The sequence below is a fragment of the Rhineura floridana genome, chromosome 1 (assembly GCF_030035675.1).
Source record: "Rhineura floridana isolate rRhiFlo1 chromosome 1, rRhiFlo1.hap2, whole genome shotgun sequence".
NCBI lineage: Eukaryota > Metazoa > Chordata > Lepidosauria > Squamata > Rhineuridae > Rhineura > Rhineura floridana.
In genome coordinates, this window is record NC_084480.1 from 117,439,005 (window position 1) to 117,463,752 (window position 24,748).

General features: G+C 40.1%; 1 protein-coding gene across 2 annotated transcripts in view; it reads right to left on the bottom strand.

Moving 5' to 3' along the window:
• The window catches only part of TTC39B (tetratricopeptide repeat domain 39B), an 84,978-nt gene that overhangs the window by 7,328 nt on the left and 52,902 nt on the right, over positions 1-24,748 (bottom strand). For both annotated transcript variants that reach the window (XM_061630245.1, XM_061630254.1), the window contains exons 5-18: positions 23,808-23,884; positions 20,578-20,645; positions 18,571-18,635; positions 16,398-16,503; positions 16,001-16,066; positions 14,166-14,274; positions 12,947-13,014; positions 12,801-12,860; positions 10,163-10,324; positions 7,819-7,910; positions 4,833-4,953; positions 4,503-4,614; positions 2,453-2,570; positions 1,640-1,756 (exon numbers count right to left, since the gene is read on the bottom strand). In XM_061630245.1, coding sequence (XP_061486229.1) covers positions 1,640-1,756; positions 2,453-2,570; positions 4,503-4,614; positions 4,833-4,953; positions 7,819-7,910; positions 10,163-10,324; positions 12,801-12,860; positions 12,947-13,014; positions 14,166-14,274; positions 16,001-16,066; positions 16,398-16,503; positions 18,571-18,635; positions 20,578-20,645; positions 23,808-23,884 — 1,341 coding nt within the window. The remainder of the gene's footprint in view (positions 1-1,639; positions 1,757-2,452; positions 2,571-4,502; positions 4,615-4,832; positions 4,954-7,818; positions 7,911-10,162; positions 10,325-12,800; positions 12,861-12,946; positions 13,015-14,165; positions 14,275-16,000; positions 16,067-16,397; positions 16,504-18,570; positions 18,636-20,577; positions 20,646-23,807; positions 23,885-24,748) is intronic.

Sequence of the window (24,748 nt, forward strand, 5' to 3'; positions counted from 1 at the left end):
ACAAATCATTACACAAATCAACCTCCAACTTTTGGATGGCCTGGACCAGTGACTTACCATTTTGAGACAAAAAAGTACAAATGTCCCATTTTCAGATTTTTCCTAGTAATTTACTGAGGTTTACTGAATTATGTACGGACCACATAGATCAGGGCTCTAACTCACTGGGAGCTATTCTAACAATGTTGATATTCCTGACAATCAATCAATCTTTATTATAGAGCCAGCATGGATTTTTCACATTCTGCCATGTTAAATTGAAAATACCCCCATTCTTTTCTACTGCTTCCCATAAACTCATTTCAAAACAAAATCTTACAAAACTTACAGTCCTGAACTCAGAATCGCTTGCTTAACAACCCTCAAAGTTTTCATGACGATACACAAAATACTCAGAGAGAATCCAGAGTCCAACATCAAAAACAAAAGTAAAAAAATCCAGATCCCTGTTGGACTTTTTTCTGTCAGGGATCTCATAATTTGTTGAAATTAATTAAAAATCATGTTCACAGAGTACATGTAATCCAATTACTGACCTTGCCCCATACTCTGACCTTCATCTTATGCAGTTTAAAAGTTTTAAAATATGCATGGCTAATTTTTAATTTTACTTTAAGAAAATTAAAACTGGAGTCTATGATAAGCGCAGGCATGCTCAGTAAGAACCAACTGTCAGTGTTCTAAAAGCCGGACTAACAGATATTTGGCTTGGCTAATCAATCAGGGCCACACCACACCAGACATTTTTTCCAGTTTAAACAGTCATGGAATCCTGGGAAGTGTAGTTTGTGAAGGGTGCTGAGAGTTGTTAGGAGACTCCTGCTCCCCTGACAGAGCTCCAGTGGCAGGAGTGGTTTAACTGTCAGCCCCTCTTCCCAGAGAATTCTGGAGATTGTAGCTCTGTGAGGGGAATAGGAGTCTCCTAACAACCCTCAACACCCTTTACAAACTACACTTCCCATGATTCTTTGGAGTAAGCCAGGACTATTTAAACTGGAATAAGTGTCTGGTGTGGATGTGGCCAGGGACAGCTTTCGTTTAAATTTGGGTGGGAGGCTACATGTGTCTGCTGTAGAATAAAAAGGTTGGGGAACACCCCCTAAAATAATGATATTATTCACAATGTCTTCCTTTTGGAAAGGAAAGGGGCTTTCCCTCTGCCCAGTGCACCCACCCAATCACCATATGCTCACAATATGCTCAGAGGCACATTACCAAATTCTTCCAAGCTACACAGGAAATTGATTGGACTGTGAAAGACCAACCCAAATTGTATTTGCATTTTTACAAATAGGTAGGGCAGTATAGTGTCTCAGAGAGGAGGTCAGGTCTCCTGCTTCCCTTGTGTATTCACTGTAGCTGCCCAGTTTCCCTGCTTTTTGAAGTCTGATATAAGTATCTGTTGGCTATATATGTTCTTACACTACAAGGGTTTTTTGTGTATTAGTGAACATAACCATAATATAAAATATAAAACACACTAAGCCATTCTTCCTAACACATTGCCATCATTTTGTATATGTTTTGTACTCAGGAAAGGGAAGGAGATATAGCACTGAGGATTCTAAAACACTAAAATATGCATCTCAATCAAACAAGGTTTTGATCTAAAAATTGCACAAAGATTACCACCACTTACTTTGCAGCTTCTATGAATCTTACTGCTTTTTCTCTTTCATCCTGTTGTTTGTACAGAAGTCCCAATTCATACATTGTGTATGGTATTAGATAATTATCATACTTCAGCTGCTTCTCACTAAGAAATCAAGAGGACATTATGTCATCATTCAGGGGAACTAAACATTAAACAAATATCATCTTGAAATTCTACATATATAAAAGCTTACCAATTAAAAATTAGCTATCTAATAGCCAGCAACAAACCTAGATTGAGGAAAAGGTGTCAGACTCCTACAGCAGGAAGTACACCCAGGAAATCAAAGAGGAGCCCCCCATGCTTTAACAGCTGCATGACATACACAACTTTGGTAAGTAAAAATCCTTCGGCTCATTTTTTCGCCATGCTACAAAGAATTTCAGCTGCTTCATCCTGTTTGTCAGGCTGCTTTTAAACGCATGCAAGCTTTGGCATGGAAAAAAAGTGTTAGAAATTCTAAGCAGGTGTTCCATTATTGCCTTGCCATGCCAGAAACCAAAGGTGATATTATTGTTGAGGAAAATAAAGAAGTCAAGAGAGGAACTTATTTTCCTTTTATTGAACTTCTCAGCTTGTATTAAATCTTCAAATACTGAAGAGGGATTTGCATCCATTGAGCCACATATTAACCAGGGACAGTCAATTTCGTCTCTTCAGAAACTATATTAAGAGTCTGACACAAAATCCAATTACTTTAGATTTAGGTGCAAAAAACTATGAGGAGGGAATGTTTTTGGATGGTTTCTGATGGCACAGAATATCATTTTATCCTAAAATGTTATTTCCAGTTTTTACCTTTGAATAACTTGATTGAAGCAGAGTTCTGCTTGCAAGAGTCTTCCTACATGTTTCAAGCACAGACCTTTTAGCAGTTGTATTAGACAGATGTCATCCATGTAATATTCATTGTGATCTTAAAATAAAGTAGACCAAAGTTTTAAATTACAAACATAATAATGATGGATGTGAAAACAACCACGGTATTATCTGCAGAAGACCTAAATGGCCACAGTGGACATAACAGGTTTTTCAGGCAGGTATAATATACTTAATTATAATAGTTTATTATCAAAGAAAAGTGAATGAATAAAATATCCGTTCAGTAATATTCTGGCTCAACAATGTAAAACTGTTCCACATTCTCCATTTGCGTGTGCCTTTTTAACTCACTAAAACCTCAACAGTATTGGTGAAAATTGCTAATATGAGAAAAGAGTAGCTCCGGATATACATACATTCAGGGGTGTAGTTGTCTGGGGTCTCAGGGGGTCTCAGGCCCCTTACTTTTTTGGGAGCTAGGTCCCACCAGGGTCCCTATGTCTCTAGCATCCTATGAGCCAATCAGCACAAAAAGGGAGTGCGTTAGCCACTGAGAAGAGTCTTCTAACATGCTTCCTTGTCCTTTCCTACTGACTAGAGCCTATCAGAATGAAAGGAGGTGAGACAGTCACTGAGAAGACTCTTCTCAGTAGCTAACTCTCCCCTTTCATGCTGATTGGCTCCTGGGGATATCTGTTGTTGTGGGAGAAGGTGTTAACAAGGATCTCATTCTCAAGCCAGCCGCAAAAAAATAGTGTGTATGTGTGTTTTTGTGTGTGACTCTCATGAAGGGACCCTGCACTTCTGAATTCGCCACCACGCTGCTGCATACATTACACATAATGCAATATGAACCTACCCGCTCACTTCGTTCAGTATCTAAGGCCCTCCTCCGGGTACCAACTCACCAGGATGCCCGGAGGACTGTTACTAGATCTAGGGCCTTTTCTGTGGTGGCCCCCGAATTATGGAACAGCTTACCGGAGGAAATACGCCTGGTGCCTACGGTTCTTTCTTTTAGGCGCCAGGTTAAGACCTGGCTATACTCCCAGGCATTTTAATGTTTAATGCTTTATGTTTAATGTTTTTAGTTCAATGTGTTCGTTTGTTACTGATTTTATTCTATATGGTATTTTAATCTCGTTTTGTACACTGCCCAGAGAGCTATTAGCTATGGGCGGTCTAGAAATGAAAATAAATAAATAAATAAAATAAATAAATATGTGGAATGAAAATAGATATAGTGATGATTGTGCTAAAAAGTATGTATTAAATATTCATAGCACTGCCTAACAGTAATCTATGCAACCTTGAAAAAGATGGTAGTATAAACTGGGTCCCTTGAGCAATGTTTTTTTTCTTACTGGATTTGCTAAAGTCAGTTGTCAGCTGCAAAGGAGAGTAAAAGAAGCAGAGAAAGGGGCTGAGCGTGCATCAACAAATCAAGAGTCCAAGCATCTGTTGTACATAGAGGCTGTCCATCAAATGAGGCCTTGGTTCTCTAACTCTTGAAACTTAATTTAATGGACCATTAAGAATTTCAGTGTCTGTCTCTCTCACTCCCACCCCAGCACCTGTTTTACCCTACATAAACAGAATTCTGTTTCACAGTGACAGCAAACCAGAACTGAAATTTTACATCCTCTGGAGGAGTGAAGAGAATACATGATTAACAAAACTTCTTCCAGAAGATAGATAACAGCTGGCCTTCTTCATGGTCTGAACTCAGCTTCACTTCACGCAATAATTGCATGTTGTCAAACAAAGGAAATATGCTATCATGGGGATTTGTCAATGTGAATTTCTGTAGACTGTTTTAGGATTGGGATTGTATGGGAAGAACAGATTTCTATTTATCATTGCAATCAATACAGTTTTGATGAAAGCCAACATAGAATAGAAAGAACAAATGCAGAAGACTATTCAGTTCTTCTTTCTTCACATGATGTTATTTAGATGCTCCAGCAGGATTCATTATAAATACTCCTTTGTAGTTTTTATAGCATTAATTTAAAATATTACTCACTAGTTTCATTTTTTAAAGCAGTTTCTTCCTTTTCAATTGTTACTAGTAAATTCTCAGTCAGGTCAGCTCTCTTGCCAACAACTGAAAAGCCATTCCAGACATACATCATTTCCTGACAAAAACAAGACACATTTGTTATTGAAGGTGTTCATAGCCACCTTTTATTTAATAAAAAGTTAAAAGGTGAAAATAAAAAACAAAAGCTGATGCTTCTTTGAAAAAGTTAAGCAGAAATGTATTCATCCTATGTTATTCACAGAAATACATACACATAAACATGTATTTACTCTGTCACTCAAAAGATGATGGAAGTAAGTCTAATGTAAATACCAGAGCAGGTACTATTAGCTTCACAGGCTGAGAGCCCCCATAGCGTCGTGATTTCCTCACAGCAAACTTTTCTGTTGGGATAGATTTTCCTGCAATTCTTTGCTTCAGGCCTTCTACTTTCCTATAAGAGGAGAAACCGTGGAATTCTCTCGAGTTACAGAAACAAAACCTTTAAGATTACAAATTAAATGGTGTGCTCACACATTACTTTGATAAACGTATTAAACCAGCAATTTTCAAACCTGTGAAAAGTTTACTTACTAAAAATTGAGGTCTATACACTAGTAGAGTGCTTAACAATATACATGAGATTCAGGCAGAGATGACAATCTTTTTTAGAAAAATAGACATTTTCGGGGTTTATTTATTGGGTTTTAACCTTATTCTTCCTTTAAGGACCTAGGACGGCAAACATAGTCTCTTCTCCCCACTATTTTATTGCATTATTTTTAGAGGAAGACTTGGATAAGGTAGTAAGCTGCTTTTCCTCACATGTGTTCTGAAGACCGCATAGAAAAGCAACTGGAAAATGTAGGTACACATTTTTGTAGCTTGAGAAAAGCCAGACTTGTATCTCATACATGAGTTTGACTTCTTGGAAGTTTGCCAACCATACATTCATTATTACTGTCCATTTTGAAATTACAAATATTACCTTAAGGATACATGTACCATTAAGTAATGTTAGCCCTTTGAGACTCTGTAGAAACATAGCAAATTAAATGGGAATAAGGAAGCACTAAATAAAAGAGAAAATAGTAAAAACAAAAAAAAGGATTTTTTTAGGGTAAAGGACAAACAAGAACAAGTACATGGTAAAACATTTGCAAGGGGCTTCTTGTTCTGGGAGGGAAATGGAAAGTTTGATCCTGAAAACCTATCAGAAAGTAAGCAAAAGAACTGGGAATTAAAGGGCAGAATAGTGGTGGTAAGGAAAGAAGATAGAAGAGATAAACTGGGTCAGTGCAGAGAAGTAAAGGCTGCCTAGGTATTGCGAGTGATAAAGGTGGATCCTTGTAAATAGCCACTTGCCTTAATTATCCCTGCCACACTTCCTGCTATGGGTGGCTAGAACATAAATGGGAACACTTCTGTCAGCATTCTGGCCTACCCCAACAAGAAACTGGCAGTGTTGGAAGGTTTCAGGGCACCTTGTGCCTACTGTAGATAGTTGTGTAAGGATTTTTTTCAGTTTAAAAGAAAAACAAAGTGCCACCTCATTTAAGACAGTAAGGTAAGCCAAACCCTCACCCCAACCCCTTTGTGCTAATTTGTCCTGTTACACCTTCATTTTGTGGGCTGTTGCTTTTGAGCACCCACTGCCCCAAATTGCCAAACAAAGCTGTGTCAAAAATATTGTCCCAGGTGTAGCCCAGCAGCCATCTCACACCCACTGTTGCATCAAACAATGAAAAATCCAATGTGGTTCGTAAGTGCCAACTAAGGGCCAGACTTGTGAATGCAATTAATGTGTACATTTTTTGTTATATAAATAGTAGCCGCAAGGAAGTGAGCCACCTTGGGACTAGAAAGGGTAGGCTGGGGAGGTTTGAGTATCTCACTGCCTCTCTGCCACTGTCCTGTCAAAAATTACCTCTCTGAAACTGTCTGCATTTCAAGGGAAGCCTCCATTGGCTTTTCTTGATAGTGAAAGGCCAAGGAGGAAGCTAAACTCCCTCTAGGGAAGAGAGTTCCAAAGTCAACGCATAGACACTAAAAAGATCCCTGCCAAGCATGCTTCAGATATCGATGAGACTGAGAAAAGGGCCATAAGTTTTTAAAATTCAGGCAGACCCAGGTGGTCCTTCAGGCGGTTCTTCAAATAACCTGGTTTCAAGCTGTTTAGGGTTTTACAGATCATGACCAGCACTTTGAATTGCACCCAGAAACAAATCAGTTACCACTGAAGTCAGCCTTATTCTGCTCCATTTACCTTTATTAATTAACAAAACATACGGAAAGACAGTATCAAAGCTAAATTGCCATTGGCTGGTATCAAGTGATATTAAGCCCTGTTCCGCATGCTAAGATTAAAATCTCAAAACAAAATTCAAGATTATTTCTAGCCTAGTAACTTCTTAAGACTTAAATCTTGCTCAGCAAGTTTACAGCAATGCTTACCACAGAAGAGACCTATACTTAACATACTTATGTGATGAGATGCTCTAGTCATGTTACTGATTTGAAGAGGAGTGTGTATTAGGTGAGGTTAGGAAGAACCTTCACCGAGAAATTAAGAGGAGAGACCTGTACCTAACATTCACCTTTGTCAGAATTTCTTTTTTTTAAAAAGGGGTGGACCCTACTTTGGATTATGGCCTGGTTCACATGACATGGTAAGCCAAACTGTGGCTCACCAGGACTGTGAACATGTTGGCTCCTGGAGAAGAGCTTGCAACCGCTTTGCTCCTTCCTGGTTCTTTTAGTTCAGTGCAGCACGGCAGCTAATCTAACGTGTGGCTTAGCATATGATCCAAACCCATGCCTGTGGTTAAGCTGCTTAACCACAAGCTGTAGTCAAAGTTTGTTCTTGGCTACAGCTCATAGTTAAGGAGAAGAGAGCTTAACCATGAGCCTGGGTTTGGATCATATTCTAAGCCAAACACTGGCTTAGCTACTGTGCTGCACTGAACTATGCCACATCTTGGCTTAGCTGCCACGCTGCACCAAGTTAAAAGGACTGGAGAGCAGCCAGGACACATCGATCTTCTTCCTGAGAACCTGCATGTTCACACTAGGCCATGGTTTGTCTTTACTTTACATGCGACCATAATCTACATATCACAAGGAAGCTAGTGGCAGAAGAAACTCCCTAAAGAAGAATTTTGTCAGAATACATAAGACTGTGTGTAAAAGTGGGTGGTCACACTCCCTGAGGTGAGCAGGTTTGTGACAAAGATATAAGCAAAAAAACAACTGAAAATTAAACCTTCAGCAAAAGGAAATAACTTCCACTGCTGTTGTAGTCCAGAAAATAAAAAATTACCTAAACAAAGCTACAATGTCTTCTCCTGTTGTTTTCACATCAGCTTCTGGAAGCATACACAAAATGGCAGCTTTCTGGAATGCATATATTGCCTACGCAAAATAAAAATACAAACCATTTATCATTTATTCTAACACCTTTGTTTGTGTGTTAACTGTATTAGACCACCTAATGCCTTTTAAATAATGAAAGGCTTACAAAGGATTTGAATTTGAATTTATGCACTTTCTTCCCCATATAATTGGTCCCATCTTTGCTGATTCAGATTACTTCCAGAAGGGTAGCTGCAGAGTCTTAGGATGCTGCAGACCTGGCATTGTGGCACCAGAAAGTTTGCAGCTGTGGAACAGAGAATCCTCAGAATCCTAAGGCCTCTTGTTCACCTCACACAAACACATCCATGCCTGGAATTACATCAGCTGGGGAGCTGGCATCATAAATTCCCTGCCGCTGGAGTCAGTGGAGATGAGAAAGATATAGAAGGGAAAAAATAGAGCACCACCAACACTACCTTTCACCCTATCTACAACATACCACTAAGGTGCTAGATGCTGCCATTGCTGTACCATGGATTTCCCCCATCCCAGCACCCACCATAGGATTGCTCTGTAAGCCAAAAACCAAGATATGGCTCACTAGATAAATGATAATCTGTCAAACTCCGTGAATATTCTGATCATGTACATGTCAAGATTATATAACATACAAGGCAGCTGGAAATCCAACAACAACAATAATAATAATAATAATATACATGTGGCTAACATAAGCTATTCACTAAAATGTGAAGCAATTGGATTTTGCTGCAATATTTATAGGGTTTGCAAATGTTCATGAGACCTCTGTTCATATTCAACAGAAGACATGTCAGCTTCAGTTTGAATTTATCATCTTCGGTTTAACTGGCCTTTGTTAAATGTGCAATATTAATTCTGCAACCGGGACAAATAACAAACTAAGCAAGATGGAGATCTGAATATTTTGCTTCTAGCAATTCAGTATTATGGGAAGTAGATTGTTGTAAAGGTTTGAACAACACTGATATATGCGGAATTAATGCAAATGTTTAATATCCCACTCCCATAAGCAATTTCACACAGTATCACAGGTTGTGGTGTTTGGGATGTGACGTAAGCAAAGCTAAGATGTTATTTCAGTGACAGCCACCATCACAAAATGCACATAGGACTGCACAACATAGGCAGAGGAAAGCGGTGGAAAGCATAGGATGGAAAATGACTAACTGCTTATCAAACTTTAACTGCTTAATGTACCACATACCTGAACAATGCTTCCACCCATATGAACTCAGTTATCCTTCTTAATCTGCAAATTTGAAAAGAAAGGCCTCCACATGGAGACGTTGGGAGGCCTTTCCTATTGAGACCCTCCAAGGAGTACCTTACTGCATGTGTTAGTCCAACTGCTTTTCTATGTCAGCAGCATATATTCTGAATGGCAGTGGTGCTAGAATATAGACACCAAACATAGTTAGAGTAACCTCTATAGCAGGGATGGAGAACCTCTGGCCCTCCACAGTTGTTGGACTTCCATCATCTGTGACCACTGGCTATGCTAGCTGGGACTAAGGGAGCTGGAATCCAAAAACATCTGTAGGGCCACAGGCTCCCCATGCCGGGTCTGTAGCATGGAGTTTTTTAAATATTAGGGAGGTTGCTGAAGTGCTCCTATAGGGGAAAAAGCATTGTGGTGGCCTTCAAAAGGAATTATTATATAAAAGCTGCCCTTAGCATGCCATTATCTAGGGAAGTATATGCAAGTGAACAGGGCCTGTGCCAAAGGGTGGCCAGGTTAAGTCAGGCAGCAACAGGAAGGCACGGCATGTTTGGGCAGAAACCTCTCTATCTCTCCATAGCAGTGCAATGAAACATCCAGACCTAATCTCTAATAGTCCCAACATCCATTTCCACTCCCTCATCCCACTTCCCACTTCGCTTTCTAATAGGCAATTCTTGCAAATTGGTGCTAAATCAACTTTAGCATAGGTCAGTGGCACGCAAGTTGAACTTGTAGCTGAGAGGGAGTTACTAGCTAGAGCAGTGTTTCTCAACTGATGTGCCTCCAGATGTTGTTGGACCACAACTCCCATCTTTCCTGACCATTGGCAATGCTGGCTGAGGCTGATGGGAGTTGTGGTCCAACAACATCTGGAGGCACACCGGTTGAGAAACACTGATCTAAAGCATTTGAATTTGAGTATTTGCATTTCAACACAGACATTTAATAGGTGGAACTCGCAGGATGTCTATGTTGAGAAAGTTAGCCTCAGCTACCATGAAGTAGCTCTCCCCTCTTCATAATAGTATCCTGATCACTCATTTACCTTTGACCACCTGCTTTCTTTGCAAAGGAGATCTGCATACCGATATGCTTGAAGCCAATTCTGCTGGAAGGAGTAGCACCACATCAGCTCCCAATAGCAAAGGTGATGGATCTGTTTCCATTCTTGCTGAGCTGCAATGCATTCCTGGTATGTTATCTGAGCCTAGAATTTAAAAATATATTGCAGACAAGTCAACTATATTCTGCTTGAACAAAGTTTCTCATTCCAGTTGTGGACTTTTATTTGATAATAGGTGACTATAAAAGTTACCAAGCTACTCATATTTTGAATAGCAAGATGATGGCCAAGTGTGGGGAATCTTTGGCCCTCCAGATGTTGCTGAACCATCAGCCCCAGCCAGTATGACCAATGGCCAGGGATGATGAGAGTTGTAGTTCAGCAACTTCTGGAGGGACAAAGGTTCCCCACATTTGCAATCACCATGCCTTCATAATACTGAAATGAATAACTAATTTTGAGTGTGTGCATGTGTGTCAGAGAGAAAGAGAGCTCTAGGCAGGAAGATATCTCTAATTCACCTGACAAAAACCTAAGCAAAGATTTTATATATTTTATACATACATAGTTCATTTAAATTGATGGGGTTCAAAGTATAAGATGGATGCTCACAGCACAGGCCGTTCTTCACAGAGTATGAACTTTGGAGCCCTCAGCCCAATTTATATTCATTGGACCAATAGCCCTAGTGGGAACTGCACTGTCTCTACTTGTCACTGAAACAACAAGTGGGAGGGAATAGGATACATCCATTCGTCATCAAGCTTTCCTGTCTCATAAGCAAATGTGGATGTTAATGGAAGTAGTCATCTCTGTGCCTTCTCCTCTTCCCCTTGAACCTCAGATGGGAGTGAGCACTGACAACTGACAACCTTTAACCTAGTCTTTACTTTCTCCCCCCCCCCCAAAACATTGCCCAAACAATTTTGCCTTAAAAAGATGTCATTTATTGCCAGTTTAATTTGTTCAGCAGATGTGGAACCTCTGGCAAACCCCAAACAAAAGAATAGGTTAGAAATTCACCATTTGCATTATTAATTGCTCTTGCAAACAATTTGCATCCCTGAATACTTGTAGAAATGTAGAATTGTCCATTTGTTATGTAAAGGGATGAGTTTCCTTTCAATATATCTACTTTTTGCTTCCTAACCAGACTCTGGAGCCCGCTGGTTGGCAGGGAAGTATTTCTCATATATACCACATTGTATTTCTGTAGAAATCTTTTACAAGAAAGATTCTGGCTTGGTTCCAAATGAACAAGAGCAGATATCTGCTCACAAAATGGGACTCTCTCACACACACCCTCCTCAGTGCAGGCCTGAAAAGTCACTCTTGACAATAGGAGGAACAGCGTAAAATGAAGCATGGTGGCTGTGCCTAGGCTTTGGGAACACCCGAAGGGAAGCCCATATTGCCTTTTCTTTAATGGTTTTGCACAAACTGATAAAAAAACCCTTTGATTTTAGAAAGACATTTGGCCTGTGAATTGCTGTCTTACTGAATGAAGCTATTTAAATTGTTTCTGGCTTTAGAATCATTTTACTGCTGTATTCTATTATTTTCCCTCTGCTGCTTCAGGGTTTTACTTTTGTGTTGCAAGGGTTTTAAATTGTTAATGTGTGGTTTTATCCTGGCTGTTAGTTGTCTTGAGCTCTCCAGAGAAAAGGAGGGGTATAAATGTTTTAAATAAATAAATCATAGCCACCGACTACCTAATAAGAAGATGCCTTTTTTAAAAAGACACTAACGGCATTGAACATATGAGAGGCTTAAAATGCAGTGAGGTCATTCCTCCCTGCTGTGGTTCAAGTCGTGTTTGCACACTGCTGTACATAACACAGAGGGGGTAGGGATGCCTTCACCTGACATGCATTACTTGTTTTCTCACCCCTGTGACTCCCCCAGAAGTCATGAAGCTGTCAACGGCTCTCTCAAATGTAGACACTAGGTTAACAGAGAAGTGAATGTAGCTTAAGTTTTCTAGCCATATTGAAGCTGTTTTAAGGAAAAATGCATCAGACAGCAGTATTTCTCAGGAAACTACAGGAGCACCATAGAGTACAGTTAACATGCATGTGGCTTCAAAAACTAGCAGTGGGATTGCACTGGATACAGTAATGTGTACCCAACCTTAGAAGCTGCCTTTCCATCTGGCTGTAGCAGAGGGAGAGATGGGACATAAACGGTCTCTCTATTGGCTCAACTGAGACACCAGCTGCTTTTTGACTCCACCTCTTCCATTTACGTTGGCCATTATAAGAATTTTGTAACTTTACAAACTGAGGATGATTGTTTTAATCCTTCCTCCACATCCCTTTTTCTGTTGTGTTTTTGGATTGAAAGCACGTGGACAGGGACTGTTTGCTATTGACTTTATTTATCTTACATAACACAGTGTGGGAGCATTTTTGATTGAAGAGCAAGTTAAATAAATATATAAAGATCCATTAAAAATTTAAGAAACATATTTGATGAATTAACAGTCAAGTTAGAGGCAACAGGTTTCAGATGGTTTCTGTTAAGCTATAATACAAGCCAGCACAATGATAAAATGAGCCCAGAAAGCTAAAATGATCCTTAATACAGCATCTCAGATTTTAATGTAAAAAGGGGGAAATACCTTTTCAAAATTTCCTTTCAATATGTCTATTCTGGCATCATAAAACAGAATGATGGCACCCTTGAGAGAAAGAAAACAACAAATTACAACTTTTTAAATTGTAACAAATATATTATTTTATAATGATGGGGGGCAACGAAACCAACCTTTGGAAACTTCTGGAGGTAAGGGTGAAGGAGGGTCTCTGCTTCTAAGAGGTTGGTTTCCCCCATTCCTGTAAAAGCAACAAAATCCTCTATCATAGCAGACAGTTGCAGGTTAATCTGTACAATTAATGACAGGAAAATGTATTTTAATGAAAATTAATAAAGATCACTGATCTGCTCTTGGTAAGTTGTACAGTAAATGAGCATGACAGAAATGGAGCGGAATATACAAAATTATTTCTGCACTCTAATTCTCAAATTAGATTTAATTTTCTTTTTTTAAAAAACAAAACCCCCTCCAAATTCAAGCTTTTAAACATTCCACATGCTTTACAATTCTTAACTTATTTATCCTCAAGGAGCTCGTGCAGATAGGCTCCAACCAAAATGCAGTTAACAAATCAGAAGCCAGACATGGGACTACATGCTCTCTGCCCTCCCTGGTGCGTATTTCTCCCTCCTTCTGGGTTCCATCAGGCTCTTTCTCAACTGTCACCTACAGCAGCTTATTCCATCAAGCTTGTAGGAGAGATGGGATAGCAGGGTGTCTCCACCAGCTCAGCCGAGAAGCCAGCCCCTCTTGGCTCCTCCTGTCCTTGAAATTGTGCCACTCCAGCTGGTCATTATAAGAATTCTGTAATGGTGGCAGAGATTGCTTTTTCCCTCCTAACTACCAACCCATTTTCTTTTCCTATCATATATTGTGTATTTTAAGTCTGAGGGCAGGGACTGTCATCATTGACATTGTAAGCTGCTCCGAGACTATTTTTTTGGCTGAAGAGCAGGATAAGAAAATGCATTAATTAATTAATATACAGCGAAGCTGTTCATCAGCACCAAAAGCAGAAAGTGGCAAGCATCTAAAAAGCCAAGAATAAAAAGGGGAAACCCCAAGATGCGGGGAAATGTGACAAAGACGTGGTCAACTATAATTTCAAGCAGTTTTGCTAGAAAAGAATATTGCAGACCAATCCATCCCCTGACAAAGGCCTGACAACATAGTGGCCGAAATGTGTTGGGCTTTTTTGAAAATAAATCACATTCATCAGCACCACTATTCAGGATAAATAATGCAGGATTTTAAATTCAAAATGTGAATGTGTTGGGTTATTATGCTAAAACTGCAGTGAAAAACCCCCATGTAGAATGCCCCATTAAAATATACTAGTGATTGGATTAAAACCTGTATCTCACCCAGGAATTCTTTTTTAGTTCTTACCGAAGATTAATGAAACGTAAGTGTGGTAGAGTAGCAAGGTGAAAGTACACAGTATGGCCCGCAGACTGGCACCAGAAGCCCCTTCTCGTAACTGCTGGAGACCCAGCTCCTATCAGCAACCAAAAATATTGTACTGGGTAAGACACAGAATCCTCTCATTGCCATTAGTACTAATCATGTCAAGTTGCAGAAAAAGGGAGACATGAGAAAAGGAAAGAAGGTTATCTTGCCCTCTGTGGTAAAGCAGCAGTTGTGGCAACCATACTCTTGGTGTAGTGATGTATATATAAAAATGATATATTCAAAGACAAAATCTACCCAACACTGGCATTGCCAGATTCACTCTGATGCTTGAGTGTCCACCCCCCATACTGGCTGCACTCTTTCCCTCTCTCTCCAAGGAGCAGGAACAGAATCAGAAGCACATGGTCCAAGCCTGCTATTCTCATTTTATTATATATTGTACTCAACTAACAGAAACCACCACTAAAATGGAGATTTCCCCCTCCATTTTAACAGTGGTTTCAATAGAAACTACTTCCCCACCCTGCAGCAAGGTGCACTCACATCACTCATCAGCTGATGGGTGGTGGGAGTGCACCTTGCTCCAGCAAAGAAACAATCAGGAATTCACTTGAAGCTCCCACTTGTTCCTTTGAAGCCCCACCCTTATCTGCTGTGGGCATATGCCCAAAATGGCCTGGAGGGCCAAATCGGGAGGCCAAGTTTGGCCTGCGGGCCAGAGATTTCCCACTCTTGTATTAGGAGAAAGTCTGCATTATATTCTGCATTGTTTCTCCACTCCCTGGATTCAGAGGATTCAGTTGGCACCATTTTTTGTTGGCCCACTTGGATATGATACTCCCTTAATGTGTGAATTGCTATGAAAATGAGAATGAAATATTTGTGTAGTGTTTCTGGCCTACAGCCATACTACCCTGAACATGTCTGATCTCGGAAGCTAAGCAGGGTCAGGCCTGGGAGACCGCCTGGGAATACCAGGTCCCGTGGGCTTAGAGGAAGGCAATGGTAAACCACCTCTGAATACCTCTTACCATGAAAACCCTATGAATATATCCAAAAAAGATTCATAGGATTGTCATAAGTCATAATCGACTTGAAGGCATATAACAACAACAAAGTGTTTCTGGCAAACTCATCAAGGAGAAATAGAAAGAGAGGGGAGACATGAACAGAGAAAAAAGAAAAAAGTGGAGCAGAGATGGAGGTACAGAGGGGGAAAAGGGGAAACAGAGATTGAGGTGCAGGTAAAAAACAGAAGAAAGGGGTTAGCAGGCAGAGTGTAGTGGTGTGTCGATGTGCATGCACATGCATATGCTATGGAATGGAGAGAAAAAGTAGGGAAGGTTAAGAAAGAAAGAGGTTCAGAGAGACAGAGGGCATGTTAAACGTAACAGAGACAAAAGGGGGTTCAACATAATAGAGAATGGCTTAAATTTTACTGAGTTAAATGTTTAACAAAAATGCGTTCCCATTAGTGATGAACCCTCTTCAATGAATAAAAATGTAAAAAATGGACTTCTGCATACCCTGATCCAATAGTACTATAGAAAACAGTTTGAGAACACACCCTGTTTTGGGCTCCTTCTAGGAGGAAGGGCAAGATACAAATTTAATAAATAAATAATAAAATGAATGAGATACTGAAAAGCAACAGTAATTAATAATGGCACTTGAATCATTTTAAAACTGAAGATTATTTCAAAGCTTACAAAGATTTCTTCCACAATCAGCTGCTTACTCCTATTATTTCCCCCAAACCATGGCATGTACTATAGATGCATTTTAACATCAATCATGTAAATGTTTAGTACCCTATTGCCTGAAAAACCAATAAATTCTAGAAGCCGGAGGATTCTTCCTGGTAAAAGAGATAGCATCTGCAACAACAAAAAACAAAAAACAAAAATCACTAAAGTATTTCAAAGAAAACTGGCAACATCTTAAAATTCTAAAAATATATTTCAGCATAAAATTAAAATAACTCTACTACTTCTGTGTTCAAGCTAACTTTGATAGAATAAAATTGTAAACTGCAGCAGATCTGTATATTTAAATCCCAAAAGATTTTTACTATTATAATGCAAGTCTGCAAAATTAGTGCAATCAGGTTGGGTTTTTATTATTCTTTAAAATTACAGCATTACAGACTATATTTTATGTTGCAATTGGTCCACCAAAAGCTAACTTCCAAGCTGTAAAAACTCATACCAAATTAAATGCTCCTATTCCTAGTTGCACGCCCCCTTCAAACTGGTGGTAGGTTTCATTCCTGTTTTTGCTGTCCTGTGTCATCTGGAGAATTTGTTGACATTCCCTTTTTGAGTGAAGAAAAAGATGTTTCATGTCAAATGGAATGATAGGTACAGCAATTAATACAACAGACAATCGAAAATTAACAAAATTGCACCTGTATCACTATGAATTGACTGCAATTATTTCAGAGACTTAACTTGTCAGGCAGTATTGCCTAAATCCAGGGTCTCAATAATATTTCATAGACTCAAAGTTGGAAGGGACCTATAAGGCTGTCAAGTCCAACCCCCTGCTCAATGCAGGAATCCAAATTAAACCATACCCGACAGGTGGCTGTTCAGCTGCCTCTTGAATGCTGCCGGTGCTGGAGAGCCCACCACCTTCCCAAGTAACTGGTTCTACAGTCATACTGCTCAAACAGTTATGAAGTTTTTCCTGATGTTCAGTCGAAATCTGGCTTCCCATAACTTGTGCCCATTATTCCATGCCCTGTGCTCTGGAACCATCAAGAAGAGATCCTGGCCCTCCTCTGTGTGGCAATCTTTCACATATTTGAAGAGTGCTATCATATCTCCCCTCAGTCTTCTCTTCTCAAGGCTAAACATGCCCAGCTCTTTCAGTCTCTCCTCATAGGGCTTTGTTTCCACTCCCCTGATCATCCTCGTTGCCCTCCTCACATGCCTTATAATAGTTTAAAAGTACCATCAGAGTGCACAGTGCTTTACAGAGTAAAAACAAAGAGATTGTAAAGTCCCTGAAACAGGTACCTCGCAATCAGAAAATCAATATAGAGCAAGCAATTAACAGTCATCTGCCTACTCCTATGCTTCCACAATACATGACATCAGAACAGCTTAGACAATGACAGCCAGAGCCTGCCCAGGTGCATTATAACCTCAGTGCTGATCATCCATTCATCACCCTGAAATTCTCAGCTTGTAATATGTGAACTTTCTACTTTACAAATTGACACATACTTCTTGTAAGGAGAAACTGGTGACCTCAACGTGGTTTCATTTTACAAGGGTGATGTCAAAGAACAAAGACAACCTTTCATGTAGAGATGCAATAATTACACATTGAAGATTTCCTTTTAGTGTCAACTAGTACAGGCTTATATAACTGCATGCCTGGAAGTCAGAGCTCTCAGGAGCTGGAATACATCAGCCTCACCCCCTTTTATTCTTCATTATTTCTTTGTTTCTCTATATATTCTACTAGTGAATAATCCTTGTCTAGAATGCTAAGATGTTAGCTCTTTGCTTCCCTTCACAGAATCATCCCTTTGCAATCACAACCCACTCCTCTTCCCCAGGAGCAGCTTGCCTGGTGGGGCAGACCTGTAGCAATAGCGTCCCAGCAGAAACATGGCTGAGGCTTACTGTGAGGGGCAAGGTGGTGGCCATGCAGTGCATTGGGGGAAGCGCTGGACTGGCTCCACTGTGTGCCACACAGTCCTACTTTGCCTTCTTGCCCCTCACCCTCCCAGTATGGGACAGCAACGCTGCTACTTGGCAGCTATTTCTGCAGTTCCACCCTTCTGGGCAAGCCGCTCCTGCTCTTCCCAACTTTCAATATAATGCACTTTCTCCCTTTCCCCCTACCATCTGCATTCTATACTCTTTAGAAGAGTATTAACAAGAAAGCATGACTGAGTCTTTGTTGCCATTTCCCAAGGTGGATACACAGAAGTGATACGTTAACACAAAGGGTATGTGCCTTTACCCTTAACTTCAATTATTATTTATCAAGACTAAAACAGAAACACAGGGTTTATTCTATATTCAGTCTAATCGCTCATTAAAATGAAAAGAGGATATTTCAATTTATTTCTTTACAATTTGTAGCTCATGTATCTCCTTACATTACTTTGTGCACTCATTCATGGGCAGACTAAGCATGCATGCTCCCTCCATAATATTCACCTCCCCCCTCTGCCATCTTGCTGATGTCATGTGCAAAGAACCATGTCTTTTTTCGGGGGGGGGGGTTAGGGTGAAACTGAAGTTCATTGCCAAAATGACAGGAAAACCTGCAGACAGGTTTCCCACTATCCTAGAAGTAGAAAGGAATTAAATTTGCTGAAATATATAAAAATAATGCAAACCAAAATGTTACAGAAACCTACTTGTATATTTGGTAACTTGTCCTGATTTTGAGACCACCCTTGATGAAGTTGATCATATTTTCATCCTGGGGGAAAAATTAAACAAAACCAGTCATTGTGTATATATGTATGCGGACCTTTCATTTGAACAGTTGTGCCTGCATAATGTAAACATTGAAACAGATAAAATTTGTGTACATGAATATATTTATCAGAGTGTGCAAGTTTCTGATAATCAAGGAAACACTATATATCAATGCTTTACATAAAATTTTACAAAATGAAACCTGACCAAAAAAAAATATTTACATATGTCAAGCCAAACTGAAATACAAGGAACACCACTAGATGGTGCTGCAAGCATCTAACAATAATTTGAATTGGATGTATTACTGTTATAATAGATGCATACAATTTTACATCTAAATAGCCTTTAGTAAAAAAAAAATGAATGCTTCATAAATGCTTGCATATGCATCATCCTTGTTCAGGACTCTTCTGTATCATTTCAGTTGTAATACATCTGCTGCTGTAGCATACTACATCTGCTATACGCAGTGACCAACAGCAGATTCAGTATATCATGATTTGGAGACTAGAAACTGCAGCATAATGATTCATAATCTGTAATGAACTATTTAATAGTTAATAGGTGTTATGTTTATTTTGCAACGCAAGGATTAAACAGCCATTTCAAAGGAATACGATCCTAAACATTTTTCCCACTCACTCTGCTTAGCAATTATTTAAAGGGTATTCCAGTATGTACTTGCTCAAGTGTAAAATGGAAAGCCTAATTACTGTCAGGATTCTAGCCATTTAATACTCTGGAATTGTTCTCTAGTTCTATTAAATCAATATTATTGCTTGCCTGAAATTTCAGTTGTTCCCAAGTTGTAGTATACAGTGAAATACACCCTAGTTCCCAGCTGAGCAGCCTTCTAAGCCAGATTGTGTGTTTGGGTGCATAAAAAGGCAACATATGGGCTTGCCATATAGTTATGCTGACCTCTTTTAGGTAAAAGAGATATTCATTCCTCGTCTCAGCTTGCTAGCTATGCCATGGCAAGCCGATCTTTGAAGCTGTAGGGCCAATTCTCATCATAAAAAAAATCTACAAAATTGCATAGCATTAACTGGGCTGCATACAGAGGAAGCTGACAGTCATTTTCACGGTGACAGCAGCACTTTTCCCAACACCCACAATCCCCCATATATACAGCCCAATCCACACTAGTCTTTTTCATGCAGCAGTGTATTGTGTACAAGATTGTGTGGAAGAATGTGGGAGTGACTTGGCCAAAAAATATCTTATTGAATGTCTAAGAGCAATGTTTTGGGGGTAGGCAAGAGCCTTTGCACGTATCACTACTAACAGGAAACAGACTGGCGAGAATTAAGTCATCTAAAATCTTTTAGACACCTACTCTGTTTAAAGTTTATTAATAATGTCTGGAACAAGACACTGCAACGTTTGCAATACAATTGTATTACAAGACCACAAAATCTAAGAGAGGAGTGGGGAACCTTTGGCCCTCCAGATGTTACTGAACTACAAGTTCCATCACCCCTAGCAAGCATGGCCAATGGCCAGGGATAGTTCAGCAACATCTGGAGGACCAAAGATTCCCCACCCAAATATAAGAAAATAGCAAAGATCTGCTGCATTCCACTATAGAATTTTGCAACAGAATGGCTGAAGAAGCAAAGCATGCTGGTAATTGCAAAATGCACCTTTTGGAAATACATCTTCCCGATCGTTGTTCACATAGCACCTCTTGCCTGTGAATCTCTTCCTTTAATGTTCAGTGGAAGAACCCAACGGATACCACCCACAATAAGATATGGATGCTTAAGATTACTTGGTAAGCACACATTTCATTCGATAAGATCCATGGGTCCCACTTTGCAATATTAGTGAATGGTAAGAGCATAAACCACTCATGCTTCTGAAATCCCACTTCTTTTCAGTTCCACAGCATTATTGAAAGCCCCATTTACACAGACTGCCAATGAAGCAAACATTACCTGTACAAAAGTCAGTACTGCTTTCTGTAGTAAACATTCAGCATAACAGAGTTCTGCATGCATTTCCTCTATTAAAGAAGAAAACATTGATTTAATGCAACACTAAAATCTTTAGAGTATCAATCAAAGGTACTTAATGCTTTTTCTCCAAAAGTAAAAGCATCCCTATATTTGTACCATTTGTTTCTTTAACTGATTCACACTACTCATATTACTCTATCATGTCTTGCATTATTTGTCTAACATTTACCCGTTGTTATAATTCCAGTTGCTTGCCAAAACACTTCATGTACATTATCTCAATAAACCTTAAAATGACACATATAATGGGCCAGCTATTCCCATATACTAGATTAAGCCCCGTAGCTGAGATAATGGTGGCTTTTCTAAAGCCATGTAGCAAATTTGTGTCTGAGGCAAAATTTGAACCAGGAACTTGTGAACCAGAGGGTGGGGCTGGTAGTGTGCGTGTTAGTGAAAGGAGGTGCTGCTGGGACCCTGACTGAAGACTGTGTCTTTCCTCCTCTCTCCAGGTACCTATTTAAACTCATGCCTGGCAAGGGCACGAGCCCTTGGAGCGAGCTGAAGAGTGAGAGCAAAAGGGCTCTCGTCCTGTGGCTCTCAGCCGGGGGCAGGCAGCCTGAGCACAAAATCCTGGCCTATAAGGCATTAAAGGAGTGTGCCAGCTTACTGGCGGGGAAGAAAAGTATAGTCGCTAGATGGTTTCAACACAATTCATCTTCAAATCCCCATGCATGGACATACAACTTGTGCACTATCTTCAAGGATAGTTTTACCCCCTTTTGTTATGGGTGTTGTGCAGGGGTGGATGATTGTGTTTGCTCCCTGGTGAGAAGAGGGAGCTCTAAGGGTGGGGAGTGTGTAGCGTTGCCCCACCTTTTGGTGAGAGTGTAAGGTAGGGTGGTAGCAGCAGACGTGGGAGTGATGCTGCTACCTGTACACACGCATGTGTTTGGTGGGTGGGGTTGTTTTGTCTTGCTGGAATATTTGTGTTTTAATCAGTAGTGATTATGATTTATTATTTTTGGTTATTTTAGGTTATATTAATGTTTAAGATTTTTTTAAAAAATGTTTTGTTTTGCCTTAAATGTGTAATTTAGTTCTTATGATTATTGTTAATATTAATGTTAATGTTAATGATGGTTTCTTTTAAATGTTTTGTATTGTTTTAAATGTGTAATTTGGTTTCATTTTTTTTTCAACACTGTAAACAGCTTAGAGGCTTCTTTTCAAGTATGAAGCGGCATACAAATTAATTAAATAAATAATAAATAAAAACTTTCTGACTCCTGTGTCAATACAATCTTTACTTGCAAGGGTGCATTGTTTGGTGCAGGGGGTTTTCCCCCATCAACACAGAACTAAAATGCTCCTCCTTCTCTGTCATAAATTGTATGCTATCAGCAGAGAACAGTTCAAATTACTCGCTTGCTCTCTGTTCTGCTGGTAGCGTCCAATTTGAACTGTTCTCTCTCTTCTCTTGTCTGAGTCTGCCAGCCAAACAGAATCTGGCAGCAGGGCTGGCCTTATCACTAGCCAGAGAGAGGCAGCAGTTGCCGATAAGCATGTGGAGCAATGGCAGCAACTCCCTAGCTGTTCCCCTGTATTGTAGGAGCAGTGGTGTGTGTGCCACATGGTCTAGGCTAGCCTGCTGCCCTCAGGTGTGTGGGAAAGCCTGCTGTTCCGATCAGCTTCTGAATATGGAACACGGATGCCCCAGGCAGCAAAGCGTCTTGGGCCAGTACTCTCTGGCAATGAAGGGAGCAATAAGCTAGAGGGCACCCCAGTAGATCTGACTATGGCTGTGCTGCTATTAACATGAATACAGCTTAAAAGGAATAATAAAATTACATTCATAAAACAACTGCAATACACATCACAAATCAATAGATCAGATAAATACATCTCCTCAGAGAAAGCCTTGGTGAACAGCTGAATTCTGAGCAGGCCCCTGAATGCCAACACTGTAGGTGCCTACCTGATACTCACTGGGAGCACACTCCAAAGGGCAGGTGCAGCCAAATTAACAACTCTGATCTTAGTGGACACAGGACAAAACTTGGGAGCTAGATGGCACTATTAAGAGTGTCTCTCCTGAGAATCAGAGGGTTCAGCCACAGGTGTAAAAGATAAGGCATTACCAGAGGTAACCTGGTTGCAGGACTTTATAGGCAAATACCAAGATGTTAAACTTGGCCCAATAGCATATTGATAGCCAGTGCAGCCTTTTTGGCACAGCTGTTACACGTTGTCGATAGGGCATCCCCTTTAATAGCCTTGCTGCGGCATTTGGCAGTGCTGCAGCTTCTGGACCAACCTTCGCACAAGCCCCACACATACCATACTGCAGTAATCCAATCCAGAGATGATCAATACCTGGACCACCATAGCTAAGCTATACCAATTCAGGAACAACCATAGCTGTTGCACCAACTGAAGCTGTCAGAAGACACTCCTAGCCACTTGAGCCTCCATTGACAAAGATGATCCAGGAGCACTCCCAAGTAGCATACTTGCTCCTTCAGAGGGAGTTCAGTCCTATCCAGAACAAGCAACTGGCCTATTTCCCTGAGCTGGGCTCACCCACACAGCCTCCATCTAACCAGGATTCAGTTTATTGGCTCTCACACACAAACCACTGGGCAACACTGCCTCCAGTGCTCATCTCACAGAGCCAGTCCAGGAGGTTACCATTGCCGATGGTATCAAAAGCCACAGAGAGATTGAGTAGAAGAAGCAAGGTTGCACTTCTTTTGTCTCTCTCTCAATAAAGGTCATTCATTAGGATGACAAAGGTAGGTTCGGTCCTGAAACCAGACTAGAATGGGTCTATATAATTGGTATCTTCCATAATTGACATAATTTGATGATGTAACAACTACCAGAGGCAACACTTCTGGAGGAAATGAAAAACATCAGCATCATCCAGGGCACATAATTTTCTAAAGTAAGAATGCTGATGCAGACTATCAGATCCTGTCCTAAAGGGAAACTTTTTATATACTGAGAGACAACCACACATTTAGGTAAAAAAGTTAAAGAGAATCAAAACACCTTGATCTTTTAGTCCTAATGCGATTTGCATACATTAAGCTGTGCAGTCTTTTCACAATCCTTCACTGCCTGAATACTGGGAAATAGATATACACCAAAATCAGCAATAAGTACATACTTTACAGAGACAACGCCTCACCATATATTTTTCTTACCTTCACTCAACTGATCTACAGACTGTTTCGAAACTAAACTGGACAATGATTCTACTACTGTGTTTCTTTTCCTGAATCTACATTAAGACAAAAGAGAAAAAGGCAAACATTTTAAACATCTAATTTTAACTAAAGGAACTTAATCATAAATATTAAACATTTGTGTCACAGCTAGGAGAGTAAAGGTAAGCAACCTACAGAACCTCAATAAAACAGGATACAACATTATTGCACAAACAACTTCCAAAAATTTAGTATCAAGAGCAGGGACCGAAGCACTCAGTCATCCAGCCTGCTTGTCATGATGCATAGGGGAAGAAGAACTAAGCAAGACATCTGATGTGAACTGATATCTACTGCTTCACCCTGTTGTCCTAGGAATGCATTTTAGGTACCAGACTGGTGCCTCTAAATATTAAATACCCTAGGGCAGGGGTCACCAATGCAGCACCCACAGGTGACATGGTGCCCGCAAACACCTAAACTGACTCTGAGTTTTCATTTTTAAAACATTAAGTCTCTAGCTCTCCTAGGAAGAAATTATGAAGTAAAATATACAGTACTCTAAATGATTTGTGTGTAATGAGTCAGCCTGGCTGCTCCCACCTGTCCATATTTCTAGCCAATGAGCAGTCACAACTGTAATTGTTAAGTGGGAAAGGCTGTAGCTCAGTGGCAGAGCATCTGCTTTGTATGCGGAAGGTCCCAGGTCCAATCCTTGGCATCTCCAGGTAGGGCTGGGAGAGGCCCCAGTATGACACCCTGCAGAGTTGCTGCCATTCAGTGTAAGCAATACAGAGACAGATGGACCAATGGTCTGGCTCATTATAAGGCAGCTTCTTGTGTTCCTAAGTGAGTTGTTTGGCAATACAAATCCCTGGAATCCTCAGGAGCTGCTGTTTCCCCTTCCCCTTCAGTTTCCTGTTCCAAAGAGAGAGAGA